A 15,212-nucleotide genomic window follows, 5' to 3' on the forward strand; every position below is an offset into this window, starting at 1 on the left:
CTGGATCTATATTCAAGAGAATTGAAAGCAGGATCTCAAAGAGATATTTGTATATTCATGTTCACAGCTGCATCATTACAGTAGCCAAAAGATGGATAAATGTCCATCAGTAGATGAATGGATAAGCAAAATTTGGTGTGTGTGTGTGTGTGCATATACACACACATACATAAATGGAAAACTGTACAACTTTTAAGAGGAAATTTTGATACCTGTTACAACATGGATGAGCTTTAAAGACATTATGCCTAGTGAAATAAGGCAGGCACAAAAAGGTAAATACTGTATAATCCCATTTATATGAGTGAGGTACCTAGAATAGTCAAACTCATAAAAACAGAAAGTAGAATGGTGGTTGCCAGGATTAGCTGGGAGGGGAAATGAGGCGGCTAATGGGTACAGAGTTTCAATTTTGTAAAATTAAGTTCTGGATGGTGATTGCACCACAGTATTTGAATAAATAAACACAGCCGAACTGTGTGCTTAAAAATAGGTAGGATGGTAAATTTTATGTCTTTTACTTAAAGAAAATTAGGAAAAGAGAAAAAGTCTAAAGATGGGACAATAAAAAGTTTTCAGAGATTTTGTTGATTGCTTTTTAATATTTTCAAGAGCTGTGTAGGTTGGTACACTGATTCTTTAAGGTTTCATTTCAAAACTTAGGACTTCTCCTTGTTTTAGGGTTATGGAAGGATCACTCTCACGTCTTTTAATAATATTTACTATGATTAAACCTATTCCAGGATGGGAGTTTTGAGATGCTTATAAATGGAGTGAATAAAAAGAGGAAGAGAGATTTTCCTGAGTTAACTGGCTAGCTAACATCTCTCAGAAGAGAGAGATGAATAAACAATACGTATTCATTGAAGAGAAACAATTTTATGTTGGAATCAGCTAGATTATTTTATGAGCCAAAGACAAAGCATAATATATATTAAGCTTCTGGAGGAAGGAAAAGTGTGCTAAGGCAGAGGCACTGGGTTGCTGCTCACTCTAGCATCGGGTGTAGCAGCAGCTTTTGAGGGGTGCAAGGGACCACCTGGCCAGACTGCTTATTTAGTATTGGTTTGAAGTCCAGAATTGAAAATTTTGTTTGCCTGTGGGTTCATGATTTGGAAATGTTCATTTTGGATATCAGTCGTTTGTTAACTCTAGTTAACGCATAGATTAAAACGGGACTATTTGCAAACCGCAACACCTGATACAGTGCAGTTACTCAGTAAATGTTAGTGCCCATCTTTGACTTTGACTTTTTCTGTGTTGTGAAAAGGGAATAGATTGGCCAGAAATTCTCCAAAAGTATATGGAAACCTCTTGAAACCCTGGATTATAATTTATTGGTATAAGGTATATCATTATCCTGTGTCAGTATGGCATGCTCATTTATATCAACTGTTTCCTGATGCCTGACTCCTGATTTGGTTCTGGAGGGGTCTTGTAGATTAGCAGGGGACCACAGGTGGACTTCTAGAGAGTCTGTTCTTGGGAGGAGCAATGGTGAGGTTTAAGAAAAGTGACTGGAGGTGGAGAATTAGCCTGCTGCTGGGTGAGATTAGAACTGGAAAGGAACTCCGGAGGTGGTTTAGTCTGACGTTACATTTTCTGGCTGAGGAGATAGCGAAGTGATTTGTCCCATGTGGTAGCTCTAGTGGAGAAGCCAGAGTCAACGGCTTCTGAAGGTTCTGATATCCAAGAATCATAGAACTTAGACTATAGCATTTTTACCTGTGAATGATAACCTTTACATGCCATATTCATCTTAAAATAAATCTTTTTATAATAAATCTTATATATTAATCAAGTTTTCTTATATTTTTGTGTTTATTGAAATAGGTTAACTGAACTAACAGTGCTACCAAAAGTCTCATAAGGAAAATCCTTGTTTTAAGAGAAATAAGAAATTCTTGTCTTTTTTGTTTCTAGGTTAAGTCAGCAAACAAAGAAAACATGGTATTTTGAAGTATGATTAAACTCCTGATGCTGCAGAAGAGGCTAAGAATATTAATGGCCAGATCTAGGTAAGTTGAGGTTTACCTATAGGGGAAAAATAAAAAAATTTTAAGTTCACAAATTATATTCTTTTAAACAAGAGATTTTTAGTTAGGTTTTCTTGAATGCAATCATGTTGCCTCCTGACTTGCTGTCACCTTCAAAGAATAAGGACATATGGCTTTAATTAAACTAAGGCAGTGTTTACGAATTTAAAAATATTCAGCCAACTTGCTGCAGTATTACTCTTCCGAAACAGCAGCTCCCTTCTGTTCTCACATGTACCCTCGGTTACTTCCCTGTGTCACTTTCTGAGGGAGCATGGTGATGTTTGTGCTGAGTTACGGATTCGGTTGGTAAGATGGTGAAGGCCTATGGTTTCTCAAGTGTTTACAGTATTAGTGCACGTTATTAGGTCTTACACAACTCAGAGGTGGTCTTCAAATACTAATCTGGTGGTCATAGCTGCAGAATATTTAGTATCTTGCCTTTCCCCTTGCCTAGGAGTTTGTGGTTCAGGAGGAGGATTCAGTGATGTGGATGAGACCACATTAAAAAGTCTCCTTCTGGGGTTCCCCAGGATGGCTCAGCAGTTTAGCGCCTGCCTTTGGCCCAGGGCATGATCCCGGAGTTCCAGGATCGAGTTCCACATAGGACTCCCTTCATGGATCCTGCTTCTCCCTCTGCCTGTGTCTCTGCCTCTCTCTCTCTCTCTGTCTCATGAATAAATAAATAAAATCTTAAAAAAAAAAAAAGTCTCCTTCTGTGCTGGAAGATTGACCACAGCTTCCCATTGTTCCAGCTGTTTCAGTCTCTCGTTCCTACTAAACCGATTATTCAACCTTACAGAGGCCTCCTGTTCCTTTTTGCCTCATTTCCCTCCATTTCATCAGGCCTCTCCTCTTTATTTCTGTCCTGACCAGACCTGATGATCCATCCCTTCAAACCCCCATATTGCCAATGTCCTTTAATTACTTTGTCCCCTTATCCTCTGACCCTGGGTCACTTGAACGATCTGCCCTCTGAACTGCTGAGTGCTGCTGCAAAAACAGCATCATCTTCCTCTCTAGCCTCTGCTGAGCTCTCAGGGCAGCCTCCTTAATCAGCCTGCAACCTTTCTTGAGAAGACCCTCAGGGAATAATCCTACCATTTCTACAAGTTCTCATTCTGCAAACTTGCCTTCTATTTCACAGAGGAAATTTAGGATGACAGATGTTACCTGCTTTAGCTTCTCTACTATGTTCCACCCATCTTTATTTTCTTCCATCTCTTGTCAGAGGACAGGGCATTCCTACTTCTGGGGGCAAACTTCTCATTCTGAGCCCTGCAATTCCTCTTCTCCAGTCTCTCCTTCTGTCTCAATCCATCATGTAGCACATTTTTTTCCTTTTGTTTTTTCTTAAAAATTTTAATCTTTCTTGACCTACTGATCACAACCTACACAAATCTATGTCATCTAAAAACAAATAACTTTTTGAAACCATGTCTGTCTATACCATAGTACTCTGTCCTTTCCCTTCTGAACCTGTTCTTGAAAGAGCAGTTTCCATTCTCTGGGGGCCTACTTCCTTATCTTTTGTTTGTTCACTTGAGTTTGGTTTCGGCCTCCAACAGTCTGCTTCCACCATGAATGGCACCCTCCTTCTTGACACTTTCTTTTTTCAGTTGGTACGATTTTGGTTATTTTTTTCCTCCTCCACGTCTTCCCTCTACTCTAGTACTTCACATTTCCTAGAATTGGAATTGAAACTCCCCAGAATTTTAACTGTAGACCCCGCTTTGTGCTGTCCTTGGGCAGTGTTTTCTGTTTTATGGCTTCAAATACCAAGTGTATATCAATATTTTCCCTCCTTCCTCAAATCCATGCTCTTGTATTTTACTCTCTTTGCATATCTCCATTTGGTTGTTCTCTAGAATCTCAACTTACCATGTCTAAAACTGAAATAACCACCATCACTTACACTTGAAGACTGCCATGGTGTTTTCTGTCCCAGGCAATGGAACTGGCACCCTTCATCTGCCACACTGGAAATTGCCCCTTCCTTCCTGTCTGCCTAGCCAACTACTCCATGCTGCTGACTCGTCTCCCTGAATGTTTTAAAAATTCATCTTTTTTTACTTTATTCCTACTATTGCCATTCTGGTTTTAGGTCTGTAGCATATTTCATTTTTCCATCTTCTCAAACTGGTTTTTCTTCTCTGCACTGAACTGCCACTGAAATTTATTCTGCGGGGGAAGTATTTAAAATGAAGTCCCGAGCACCTCCACTTTTCTGCTTCAAATTCTTCCCTGGCTTTCCATCATGTGTAAGATAAAATTTATTCTCCTTTAGTATGGCAAACAAGGCTTTGGGGTCACATATTAGGCTTTTCACTAATTGCTGTTGCCCTGAATTGAAATATTCAGTGCAGACAGCTTTCAAGTAGGTGCACCACTATCCATATATCCCTGACAACACAGGAGGTGCTGTCCTAACAGGTAGCCTGTGAAGGTGGCAAGTAGAAGAATGATTTTCTAGGGGTGCCTGGCCCGCTCAGTTGGTGGAGTGTGTGGCTCTTGATCTCGGAGTTGTGAGTTCAAGCCCCATGTTGGGTATAGAGATTACTTAAAAAAATCTTTAAAACAAAACAGAAAAAGAAGACTGATTCTGTACTCCTTTTGAGAAATAGTTTAAGAACAGTCCTTTGAGGCACCAGCTTTTGAGGTAGAAGCTATACTTAGCTCTTTATGTTCAGGAGCAGGTCAGTGGTGAAGATGGATGTGTAATTTCAAGACGACTTTGTTTCTGTCATTTGTCCCTCTACTTAAAAAAATGTTTTAAATATTCTTTCGCCTCTTTCTCATCCCATATTTTATTAAGTATTTTCAGACATTCCTTGTTTTCTTGCACTTTGCTTTATTGTGCTTTGCAAATACTGTGATTTTTACAAATTGAAAGTTTGTGGCAACTGTGCTTTGAGCGAGTCTGTCAACACCGTTTTTCCAACAGCATTTGCTCACTTTGTGTCTCTGTTTCACATTTTGGTAATTCTCACAATATTTTAAACTTTTTCATTACTATTTTGTTAAGATGATCTGGGATCAGTGATAATGACTTACTGAAAGCTTAGATGGTGGTTAGCATTTTTAGCAATAAAGTATTTTTTAATTGAGGTACATACATTGTTTTGTTAGACACATTGCTGTTGCTTAGACTTGGTAAGCATCACTTTTATATGCACTGAGAAACCAAAAAATTGATCTGACTCACTTTATTGCAACACTTGCTTTTTTGCAGTGGTCTGGAAGCAAACCTGCAATATCTCCAACGTATTAATTTTTTTAAATACAACATTTATGGGCCATGGGGTATATTAGGTGGTATGCTTTGTGCCCTAGGAAATTGAGAAGGTTCCTATCTTCAGGGAAATCATAGTGAAGTGAATGTTGAGACAAATACGTATTACAATAGGATGTGATAAATGCCATGGTAGAGTCATGTCATCTGACCGTGAAGACACTGGATGCCATCTAGCTTCCAAGTTAGTTGGGGTGCCAGATGGCTACCTCATTGTTCAGGTCCCTTTACGTGGTTTGGCCCCAGCTGGTATCACAGCCTACCCTGTACTCCAGTCATATCGGACACCCCACTTCCTTCTGAATGCAGTGCTACCTTTCCTGATGTTTCCTGACCTTTGTCTTTGTTTTCTTTGTACTCTTATCTGTCTCAAGTATCTACTTCTATTTTTGGCCCAGTGCACTGTTTCTTTTCACCTTTTTGAATACCAGCTCCAGCAAAGCTTCCTGCCCTGCTAACCCGGAAAGTTATGTGGTCCCTTTTCTGTGCCCACAGAACTCTTCTCATATTTTCATTTTCATTTATTAATCGTAATACGTTATTTATGTACATCTCTGTCTCTCCTTTTAGATTCCTGACTCTTCAGAGGTACCTACTGTGACTCAGTCATCTTTATGCCATGTTATTTAACTGGCACATTACCCAGAGCGAACTAGCAATACGAATCTTAATTAACTTTACTATTTTATTTATCACTTCTTTTGATTTGTGCACTAGTATACCTTTTCATCTGCTTAATACTTAGACCTGCCAGCATTCTTTCCCTTTGCTTAGTACAGTTCAGTTCATTCAGCTCCCAAGAGACGTAGAACACCTACTGTGTGGAAGGTAATATGTTAGGCCTGGGGAATGCAGAGCTGAATGAGGTCTGTCCCTGCTTGAGAAGGAGCTTACAGTGGAGGGAGAATGATAGTTGAATAAACAGATGATCTATCACAGTTTCGACTGAGTAAACAATGTGAAGAATGCTGTGGTACTGGGAAGCCCAGGGTGCCTTGGGGGATACATGAGAAGTGTAACTCTCTCAGTTGCTTGGAATCAGAGAGGTTTCCCTGAAGGAGCTGTACCCTTGGATCTTGAGGGGCATGGGACAGTGTGGGAGGACAAGCTGCTCTGGGGGAACCGTCCAGTGTTTTGGTAGGGCCTGAAGCAGAGTCAGAGAATTCAGACTAGATCTACCGCCCGGTTCGAGATTGTGAAGAATCTCACACCATGCTGACAAGCTTCGAATTTTTTCCTGGAGGTAGCAAAGAAGCACTGAAGAGTTTTAGGCAAGTTTTATCAGATTTATGGTTTTTAATATTTAGTAGCTTTTTGCCCCTCCTTCCCTTCCCCTTTTCCAAATACTGTCACGTTCATTCTGATTCCTTCCCTTTTTGGTAAGTGATGTTTTGAATTTTTCCTTTGTTTGTTCACGTGGAGTTTTCCTGAATACTTACTGTCACCTATGACCTATTATCTCTAAACTTGTGTGGGAACGAGGGATTAGACAGGCACGCTCTATCCATTTTGCCAGTATTCCCTACATTAAGTTACTCCTTGATTGTTGGGTTGTTTTTTTCTCCTAATGAACTATTCCAAATTTGTTTTTGTGTCTTATTTTGCTTGGTGAGGTACATAAAGGATACACTACAGGGAGTAATAAGAATCAAAATGCCTTCCAGCCTTGAAGTCCATCATCCCTTTGGAACTGCATTAAGAGAGGGACATGAAATTTCTGATAAATCATTAAGGATTAATTCTATGAATGACTTTATTTAAATAGTGCTACATATGAAATGAGACCTTAGTTGGTTTGGTTCTTTTAAAAGATAACCTAAAAATAGGCAGACCTTTGCAAATTAAACTGAAAATTTGAGATTTCTGTGACGTCGACCTCACAAAATTATTTTCCTTGTCACTGAGCAAAATTTACCAGCTGAATGTGTGAAATCTAGCTCAGTCCTGTACCTTCTTGGGCCTAATTTTCCTCATCAAAATAATGCAGGACTTGTGTTAGGTGATTTCTAGAGTCTTTTTCTGTTTTATGGTTTTTGTATCCTACATTTAATAATTTTTTCCAAATTATCTTTCATGTAGCGCTCACATGGTCTTCTGAAGAAGCCATGGGTAGCTGTTGTAGCTGTCCAGATAAAGACACTGTCCCAGATAACCATCGGAACAAGTTTAAGGTTAGTAAAACTGGTTGAGTTTATATCTCTCACTGCCTAGTTGGATGTTCTTTTTCTTCACATGATATATCATACTTCCTCACTTTTATCTCTAGACACTTCTATTTCTTTTTATGTCCACTCTGCCTTTTCTTGTTTTAACAAATGTTGACAATATGTTCTTGCTGACGTAATGGAATCCTCTTTTGCTCTCCCTTTGGTCCTCTATATCCAATTAGCCATATAGTTCTAGTATTTTTTTTTTTTAATGCCATTTTATAGGTGCCTCTTCAATCTGGTCACCACCTCCCAGTCATTGCTTCATACCTGGATAATTTCCTAGCTGAACTGTACCTCGAGTCAGTCATCTTTGTGATCCATCCTGCAGTTGACATCATATTAATCTTACTCTTTCATCATTCTAAAACTTCCGGTGTTCTGTTGCCTAGAGCACAGATGCTCCATTTCTTACCTATCCACAGCCATTTAGTGTCTCTCATAGTCTGACCTCAGATTATTATAAATCATAGCCTCTGGGTCACACAGAACTAGGTGTAAGTCGACAGCCTGTTGCTTTGTAGCTTTGTGACCTTGGGCAGGTTGTGTTGTCACTATGTGTTTGTTCCAGTTTTGTGCACTACAGTGGTTACCTGTGGTTTAGGATTGTTACAAGGATTAAATGGGAAAAATATGTGGAAAGCCCTCTGCCAGCCCCAGTTCTAAGTATTACCTACTCCTCATAGTCTCTGGCCATTTGCAGAAACTCAGCAGTACGAGGCCTCCCCTTCTGTGAACGCCGTGCCAGTCGTCTTGGTCTCTGAAACATACCTTCTTCATCGCTGCTGCAGCACTGCATCTCCAGATAGGCCCTACAACCCCTGACCCCACCAGTTCTCTCCGGGGGCTCAGCCAAAGTCTCTCCTCTTCTCGTGTGCAGGCTTCTCCAGCCACCCTACCTGCCTCTTGCAGCCTCTATTGCACCCATTCGTCAATTGCTCACGTATAGCTTCATGTTGTTGACTTCATATTTGTATATCTTACATCCTCACTGGGAGTGTGAGCTTCTTGTGGACAGAACCAGGTATCACACTGCTGCATAGTCCAAGCCTGACACACACCTTGGTTGATGAAAGAACTAACAAAGGAGCGAATAACTGAACCAAATCAGCAACAATGCATGTTACTAATTGGTGAATTACGTGTATGTTTGTCAAGTGGGAACATTAGGTAAGCTCTAATTAAACGTTCTTTTTTAGGTCATTAATGTGGATGATGATGGGAATGAGTTAGGTTCTGGCATAATGGAACTTACAGACACAGAACTGATTTTATACACTCGCAAACGTGACTCGGTAAAATGGCACTACCTCTGCCTGCGACGCTATGGCTATGATTCAAATCTCTTTTCTTTTGAAAGTGGCCGGAGATGTCAAACTGGACAAGGTAGGTAGAGCCTTTAATTTTTTTTTCCTTCAAACATTAGCACATTTGAAAACTGATCTTTCAGTTTTTTCACAGACGTTTAAATTAATACTTTGCTTTTCTCCTGATAGAAAAAAAAATCCCCAAATTAGTAGATCATTAAGAAAGAGATATGTAAACTGTATATTCATTTACCAGGCATTTATCAAGTACATTTTCTATGCCTAGAATTTTGACTCCTAGTATTAACTTGAAGCTTTTCAGTATATGATTAGCTCCAGTACATTGGGTATGTATCTGTATTGTTATAACTTTTTGGGGAAAGAACCTAACCTTTGGACTCTTTATTGTTAAAGCTTTTTGTATCTTTATTGTTACAACTTTTTGGGGGAAAACACTTAACCTTTGGACTCAAACAGAGTGGTTTGGCTTTTTGCTACCTACTGCTTGAAAGGCGGGGGCAAGTTACATGCTCTCTATAGAACATCAGGTATCTTCTCTATCAGAGAGGAATGCTAATCCCTACTTTACGGAACTGTTGTAATAATTAAAAAAGGTAAGGATTGTAAACCATGGAGCAGGGGACTGTCAAATTGTAAAGGATCACCTTGCTAATGGTGATTTGGGCTCCCCCTGCTGTTGAACAGCAGACCAAAGTAAGTGTTGAGATCTCGTTTTCATCTGCCTCGTTTTGGGCCATCTCTCTTTAGACGTATGAAAATTATTCTGTGAATTTCCTTTTGGGTTTATGTTTTGAAACCGTGAATACCATTAATTTATCAGACATTTATAAAAGGCCTTTCTTCCTGTCAGTGCATAGAATGCTTTACGGTTTTGTTCTTTGACAGGTATCTCTTGTAGCTTTTTTAAAACTGTAGCTACCATTTTCCCCTTCTCTTTTATATTTGCAGGAATCTTTGCCTTTAAGTGTGCCCGTGCAGAAGAATTATTTAACATGTTGCAAGAGATTATGCAAAATAATAGTATAAATGTGGTGGAAGAGCCAGTTGTAGAAAGGAATAATCATCAGACAGAATTGGAAGTCCCCAGAACACCTCGAACACCTACAAGTAAGTGCCAGTTTTCCCTCTTGTATTTTGAATAATAGACATTTAAAAACTATGAATTATGGATATTTAATCTGTAACATTTTAGAAATCACCATTGGCTAACATAAATGTAATGGTTGTTTTTTAAAAAAAAAAACTACTGTGAGAGCTATAATTATAAACACTTCTAATATTTTAAGTAGGAAAACGTTACAAGTTCTATATTAGCTAAAGGGTGAATGGAAAGTTGGAGTGGAAGGGGAGTGTCGTTTGTGCTCTGGTTTCTCTTGTCTTACCAGAAGCACTTTGCTTACTCCTCTCAGTGCAGATTCCATTCTCTTTCATTTTTATCTCTCTGTCTTGTCCCCATATTTTACTTTTCTTCTTTAACCAATAAACCATAACTCAGCTCCAGGGTTTGCTGCTCAGAATTTACCTAATGGATATCCCCGATATCCCTCATTTGGAGATGCTTCATCCCATCCCTCAAGCAGACATCCTTCTGTGGGAAGTGCACGCCTGCCTTCAGTAGGTGAAGAATCTACACATCCTTTGCTTGTAGCGGAGGAGCAAGTAAGCATATACTTCTGTCTAATGGGATAATGGATTGTGTGGAGTTAAAACGTTACTGTGCTGATACATGAAAATTGTAGTCTGTCTGAATTTTAACTTTCATTATTTGTTTATGACTTATAGTGAAGAATCAGAGGAAACAGCATATATTTTCTAACATATGCAAAATAGGTGTAGCATCACAATAGTCTGGGCTCACAGGAAAGGGTTATCTATAAATAAATACAGATATAACTAAATAGTTCCTCTTATGGGACGCCTGGGTGGCTCAGTGGTTTGGTGCCTGCCTTCGGCCCAGGGCGTGATCCTGGAGTCCCGGGATCCAGTCCCAATTGGGCTCCCTGCAGGGTGCCTGCTTCTCCCTCTGTCTGTGTCTCTGCCCCTCTCTCTCTGTGTGTCTCTCGTGAATAGATAAATAAATAAATCTTTAAAAAAAAAAATAGTTCCTGTTATAATAACCTCCAATGGATTTGGAAGTGATACTGCTTTTTATATTAGTGGATTACTAGCAGGAAGGTAGATTTTTGTTGTCAGTGTTTTTATGAAGCTATTTGATGATTCTGACTTGTATTTTTCATTGGTGGAATGAAGTTATTGGTTGAACATTGTCTATATATTAATTAGTTATTCTTTTGTAAACCAAAAGGTCACATATCATGAAGAAGTTTTTTACTATTTTAATCTGTTTCTTTGTGTTCTTTACGTGATAAATGAATTTTTATGTTAGTTACTATAATTATACCTCCCTCAGATTTTGCATTTTATTTTTTAATTTTTTCAAATTTTATGTATAGTCTTCTAAATTTTTTTTAAGTTTTTTTTTATTTTAATTTTAATTTTTTTTTATTTTAGAGAAAGAGAATGGCAGGGGGCAGTGTGAAGGGAGGAGAGAATCCCAAGCAGACTCCCTCCCCTCCTCCCCCATGAGTGCAGAGCCTGATGCGGTGCTCAATCCCACGACCACAAGATCATGACCTTAGCCAAAAACCAAGAGTTGATGCTTAACCGACTGAGCCACCAAGGGGCCCCTAATCTTCCAAACATTTTTATGTTGTTTTTCCCCCAAAATACCATTGACCCTTTATAAACAGTGATGATTTCTGAGTAGGTGGTGTTTATTTTTATATCAATGCATTTTATAGAACTTTCATTAAATCTAGTAGGGTTTAATCTTTTTATTTGATCACATTATCTGCAAATCATGATAAATTTGTCTCCTTTTTAAAATACTCTTACTATTCCTTATTTTTGAATCATGTTTTAATGCATTGATGAAAATTTCCAAAACAACATGAAAATGCTAATCTCAATTCATTCCTGATTTTTTTTAACAGAGTGCTTTTCGTGTATCAAGTACAATGTCATGTGTTATTTTAGAGTAGTTATTCTTTTATCAAGTGAAGAAGATCTTTCTACATTCTTCCCCTCTCCCCACCTTTTCCTTAGTGAAAACTGGGTACACAAGCCTCGAAGGGAGAGTATAGTGAGAGAGAAAGTTAATCGATTAAGTTAACTGATATGATCAGCCTTTTTTGGTTTTTGTTTTAGGCAAGTTATTGATTCACTTTCCTGTTTTGTTTTAGGTACATACCTATGTCAACACTACAGGAGTGCAAGAAGAGCGGAAAAACCGCACAAGTGTGCATGTCCCATTGGAGGCGAGGATTTCTAATGCTGAAAGCAACACACCAAAAGAAGAACCAAGTAGTATTGAGGACAGGGACCCTCAGATTCTTCTTGAACCCGAAGGAGTCAAATTTGTCTTAGGACCAACCCCTGTTCAAAAGCAGTTGATGGAAAAAGAGAAACTGGAGCAACTTGGAAGAGACCAAGTCAGTGGAAGCGGTGCCAATAGCACAGAATGGGACACTGGATATGACAGTGATGAGCGAAGAGATGCACCCTCTGTTAACAAACTGGTGTATGAAAATATAAATGGGTTATCTATCCCTAGTGCCTCAGGGGTCAGGAGAGGTCGTCTGACATCCAGCAGTACCTCAGATACCCAGAATATCAACAACTCAGCTCAGAGAAGAACTGCATTATTAAACTATGAAAATTTACCATCTTTGCCTCCTGTCTGGGAAGCCCGCAAGCTTAGTAGGGATGAAGATGACAATTTAGGACCAAAGACCCCATCTCTAAATGGCTACCATAATAATCTAGATCCAATGCATAACTATGTAAATACAGAGAATGTAACAGTGCCGGCAAGTGCTCACAAAATAGAATATTCGAGGCGTCGGGACTGTACACCGACAGTCTTTAACTTTGATATCAGACGCCCAAGTTTAGAACACAGGCAGCTCAATTACATACAGGTTGACTTGGAAGGTGGCAGTGACTCTGACAACCCTCAGACTCCAAAAACACCTACCACTCCCCTTCCACAGACCCCTACCAGGCGCACAGAGCTGTACGCTGTGATAGACATCGAGAGAACTGCTGCTATGTCAAATCTGCAGAAAGCACTGCCGCGAGACGACGGTACGTCTAGGAAGACCAGACATAATAGTACTGACCTGCCCATGTGAGCCCGGAAAGCGGTACATTGTTTGCACCTTTGTGAAGTTTCAAAAAATGAAGATGCAAGTGCTTCATTTTCATTTCTAAACACTAACTCCTTTTATAGACTGATAAGATTTTTTTTCTGACTATTTCATGTGCTTCTTTAACTAAAGGGAATTAACGTTAGAGCAGGTACTCATTAAAGAACACTAATTTCAGTACATACTACTCATTACTGTACAGCAGCATTCCCATTTTCACAGTGCCTATTTAAAATGAGAGTTGAAGTGAGTGACATGCTGGTTGATTGTTATCAATATTCCGGACTTACGCATATCATTCATGTCTAAGTCATGGTTGGCGTTTAAAACATTTTATAAAGCCTCTTGATCATGTGCATTGCTAACAGATAACTCTAGGCTTTGAAAGTAATATTTGTAGACTCACTATTCATGGTATATGGCCTCCAGCATGTAACATGAGGAATCCTTTATTTCATTAATTGTAGGCTTTTTGCCTTGAGCCAAAACATATGTAAAGGAAATAGAAGTACCACACCTCCTTATATACCAGTCAGTTCCTTTGCCTTCTACGTTACTAGAAAGAGTCCTGTGCCCATGAATAGGGTTTGTTCTCGGTGTGTCGAAAGGCAGGAAGGAGTCAAAATTTTCTCTTTACTCATCTCATGATGTCATTTGAAGGGCAGGCCCAGATAATATCTTAATCAGAATTACACTAGACTCCAGAATCAGTCTCAGGTCACTTTACCCAAAAACATTTGGAAATCTGAACCAGGATCTCTTGAAAGTTGCTCTCCCATAGATTATGAACAATAACATTGTTTCCTGGAGGCATCTGGGCCATTAGATTGCCATTTACCTTCAGTTTTTTCCTTTGGTGTTTGGGATGTCTTATTCTGTTGCTTACTGTCTTTTTCAATTTAAAATGTTTGAGTTTGTATATAGTTTTGAAATTGGACTACATGTTCGTTGTTGTTTAGTTTGCATTTCTGTCGAATTGTGGTTTTGAAGGTTCGTTTGGAACTTACTGTTATTCTGTAACAGGGTTGCCCTTGTCCAGTATTTATTTATATGCTGTTTACTTTTCAAGTTGATAAAAACATTCACGCAATTTGAAATTTCACTCGTGTCCATAGGTGATCTCTTTAACAGTTGAGGAAAAAAAAAAAAAAAAAAAAAGAAGCTACTTTTCACACGCAAAGTTCCCTAAAGGTACTGTGTTTTCTCTGTGGGCACTCTCCCCAGCACTTTAGCAGCGATTCCCTCATCACACGGCTGCAGTTGTTCTTTGCCCGCAGTGGTGTTCCCCCCCTCTGCTGTCCTTTCACTCATAGATGGATCTTTGGTTATCCCTTGATTTCAGTAGAATGTTAGGATCGTGGCCAGCATAGCAGGTACAGTGGAAGTCTTACAGCAATGAGATTGTGTCATAATTTAGGATTTAAAATGAATTGAAGTTTATATAAACTGAAGAGAGACCGTATGTCGTAACTCTCGGAAAGTCAAGAATGTTCCAGTTTCTCAAAACACTAGGGAAGACAAGAGACGGCAGAGCGGAACGGTTAGGTTACTGTTTTCTCTAAATGTTGAGGAAGTTTGAGATCATGATTTGGATCTATCGTCCAGATGTAACTAAGGTCTCAGTCATACAGCACCCAACCTGACCAGTGAATAACCTGATTAATTATGGGACAGTGAGTGGATTAGCAGAAGAGAGTGGGACCATTATAAAGAAAATAAATTATTAAAGCTTGTCGTTATTATTTTCAGTGCCATTGGTTTATGTGCATAGCAGAATTTTCTTTCTTTCTTTCTTTCTTTCTTCTTTTTTATTTTTCTGTGAACCTGGTGCTTACTAAAGTGTTCACTGTGCTCTAAGGAGAGAACATTGGTATTGGTGTGCAGTTTCCATTTTTAATGTATTGTTCCATTTATGCTTTCCTCTGAGTAGATTGCTAATCGTGCCAAATTTATGTGATGGTTTTTGTAACGTGGAATAAGAATTATAATGGAACCAGTACATGTGGTTTTCTCCAAAACAAGCAGTCAAGACAGGACCTCCAGATGAAAGGGCTGACCTACTGATTCATTTTGGAGGTCGGATACTTTATTTTCTTTCTTTTCCTCACCATTTTCATTTTCCTCTGGATTCTAATTAGTTC

At 39.0% G+C, this 15,212-nt stretch overlaps 1 protein-coding gene and 1 long non-coding RNA gene across 9 annotated transcripts in view; one reads left to right on the forward strand and one right to left on the reverse strand.

The window, feature by feature from the left end:
* The window catches only part of FRS2 (fibroblast growth factor receptor substrate 2), a 106,986-nt gene extending 92,754 nt beyond the window's left edge, over positions 1-14,232 (forward strand). For 5 of the 8 annotated variants that reach the window (XM_072843234.1, XM_072843235.1, XM_072843236.1 and 2 more), the window contains 6 exons: positions 1,924-2,018; positions 7,408-7,499; positions 8,735-8,921; positions 9,812-9,970; positions 10,359-10,522; positions 12,106-14,232. In XM_072843234.1, coding sequence (XP_072699335.1) covers positions 7,434-7,499; positions 8,735-8,921; positions 9,812-9,970; positions 10,359-10,522; positions 12,106-13,056 — 1,527 coding nt within the window. In that variant the 5' untranslated portion in view covers positions 1,924-2,018; positions 7,408-7,433 and the 3' untranslated portion in view covers positions 13,057-14,232. Of the gene's footprint in view, positions 1-1,923; positions 2,019-7,407; positions 7,500-8,238; positions 8,560-8,734; positions 8,922-9,811; positions 9,971-10,358; positions 10,523-12,105 lie in introns of all 8 variants that reach the window. The other 3 variants (XM_072843239.1, XM_072843240.1, XM_072843238.1) reach the window with 2 other exon arrangements.
* The window catches only part of LOC140642529 (uncharacterized), a 41,800-nt gene that overhangs the window by 19,842 nt on the left and 6,746 nt on the right, over positions 1-15,212 (reverse strand). The gene's annotated exons all lie outside the window — the stretch shown is intronic.

The sequence above is a fragment of the Canis lupus genome, chromosome 11 (assembly GCF_048164855.1).
Source record: "Canis lupus baileyi chromosome 11, mCanLup2.hap1, whole genome shotgun sequence".
NCBI classification, from domain to species: Eukaryota; Metazoa; Chordata; class Mammalia; order Carnivora; family Canidae; genus Canis; species Canis lupus.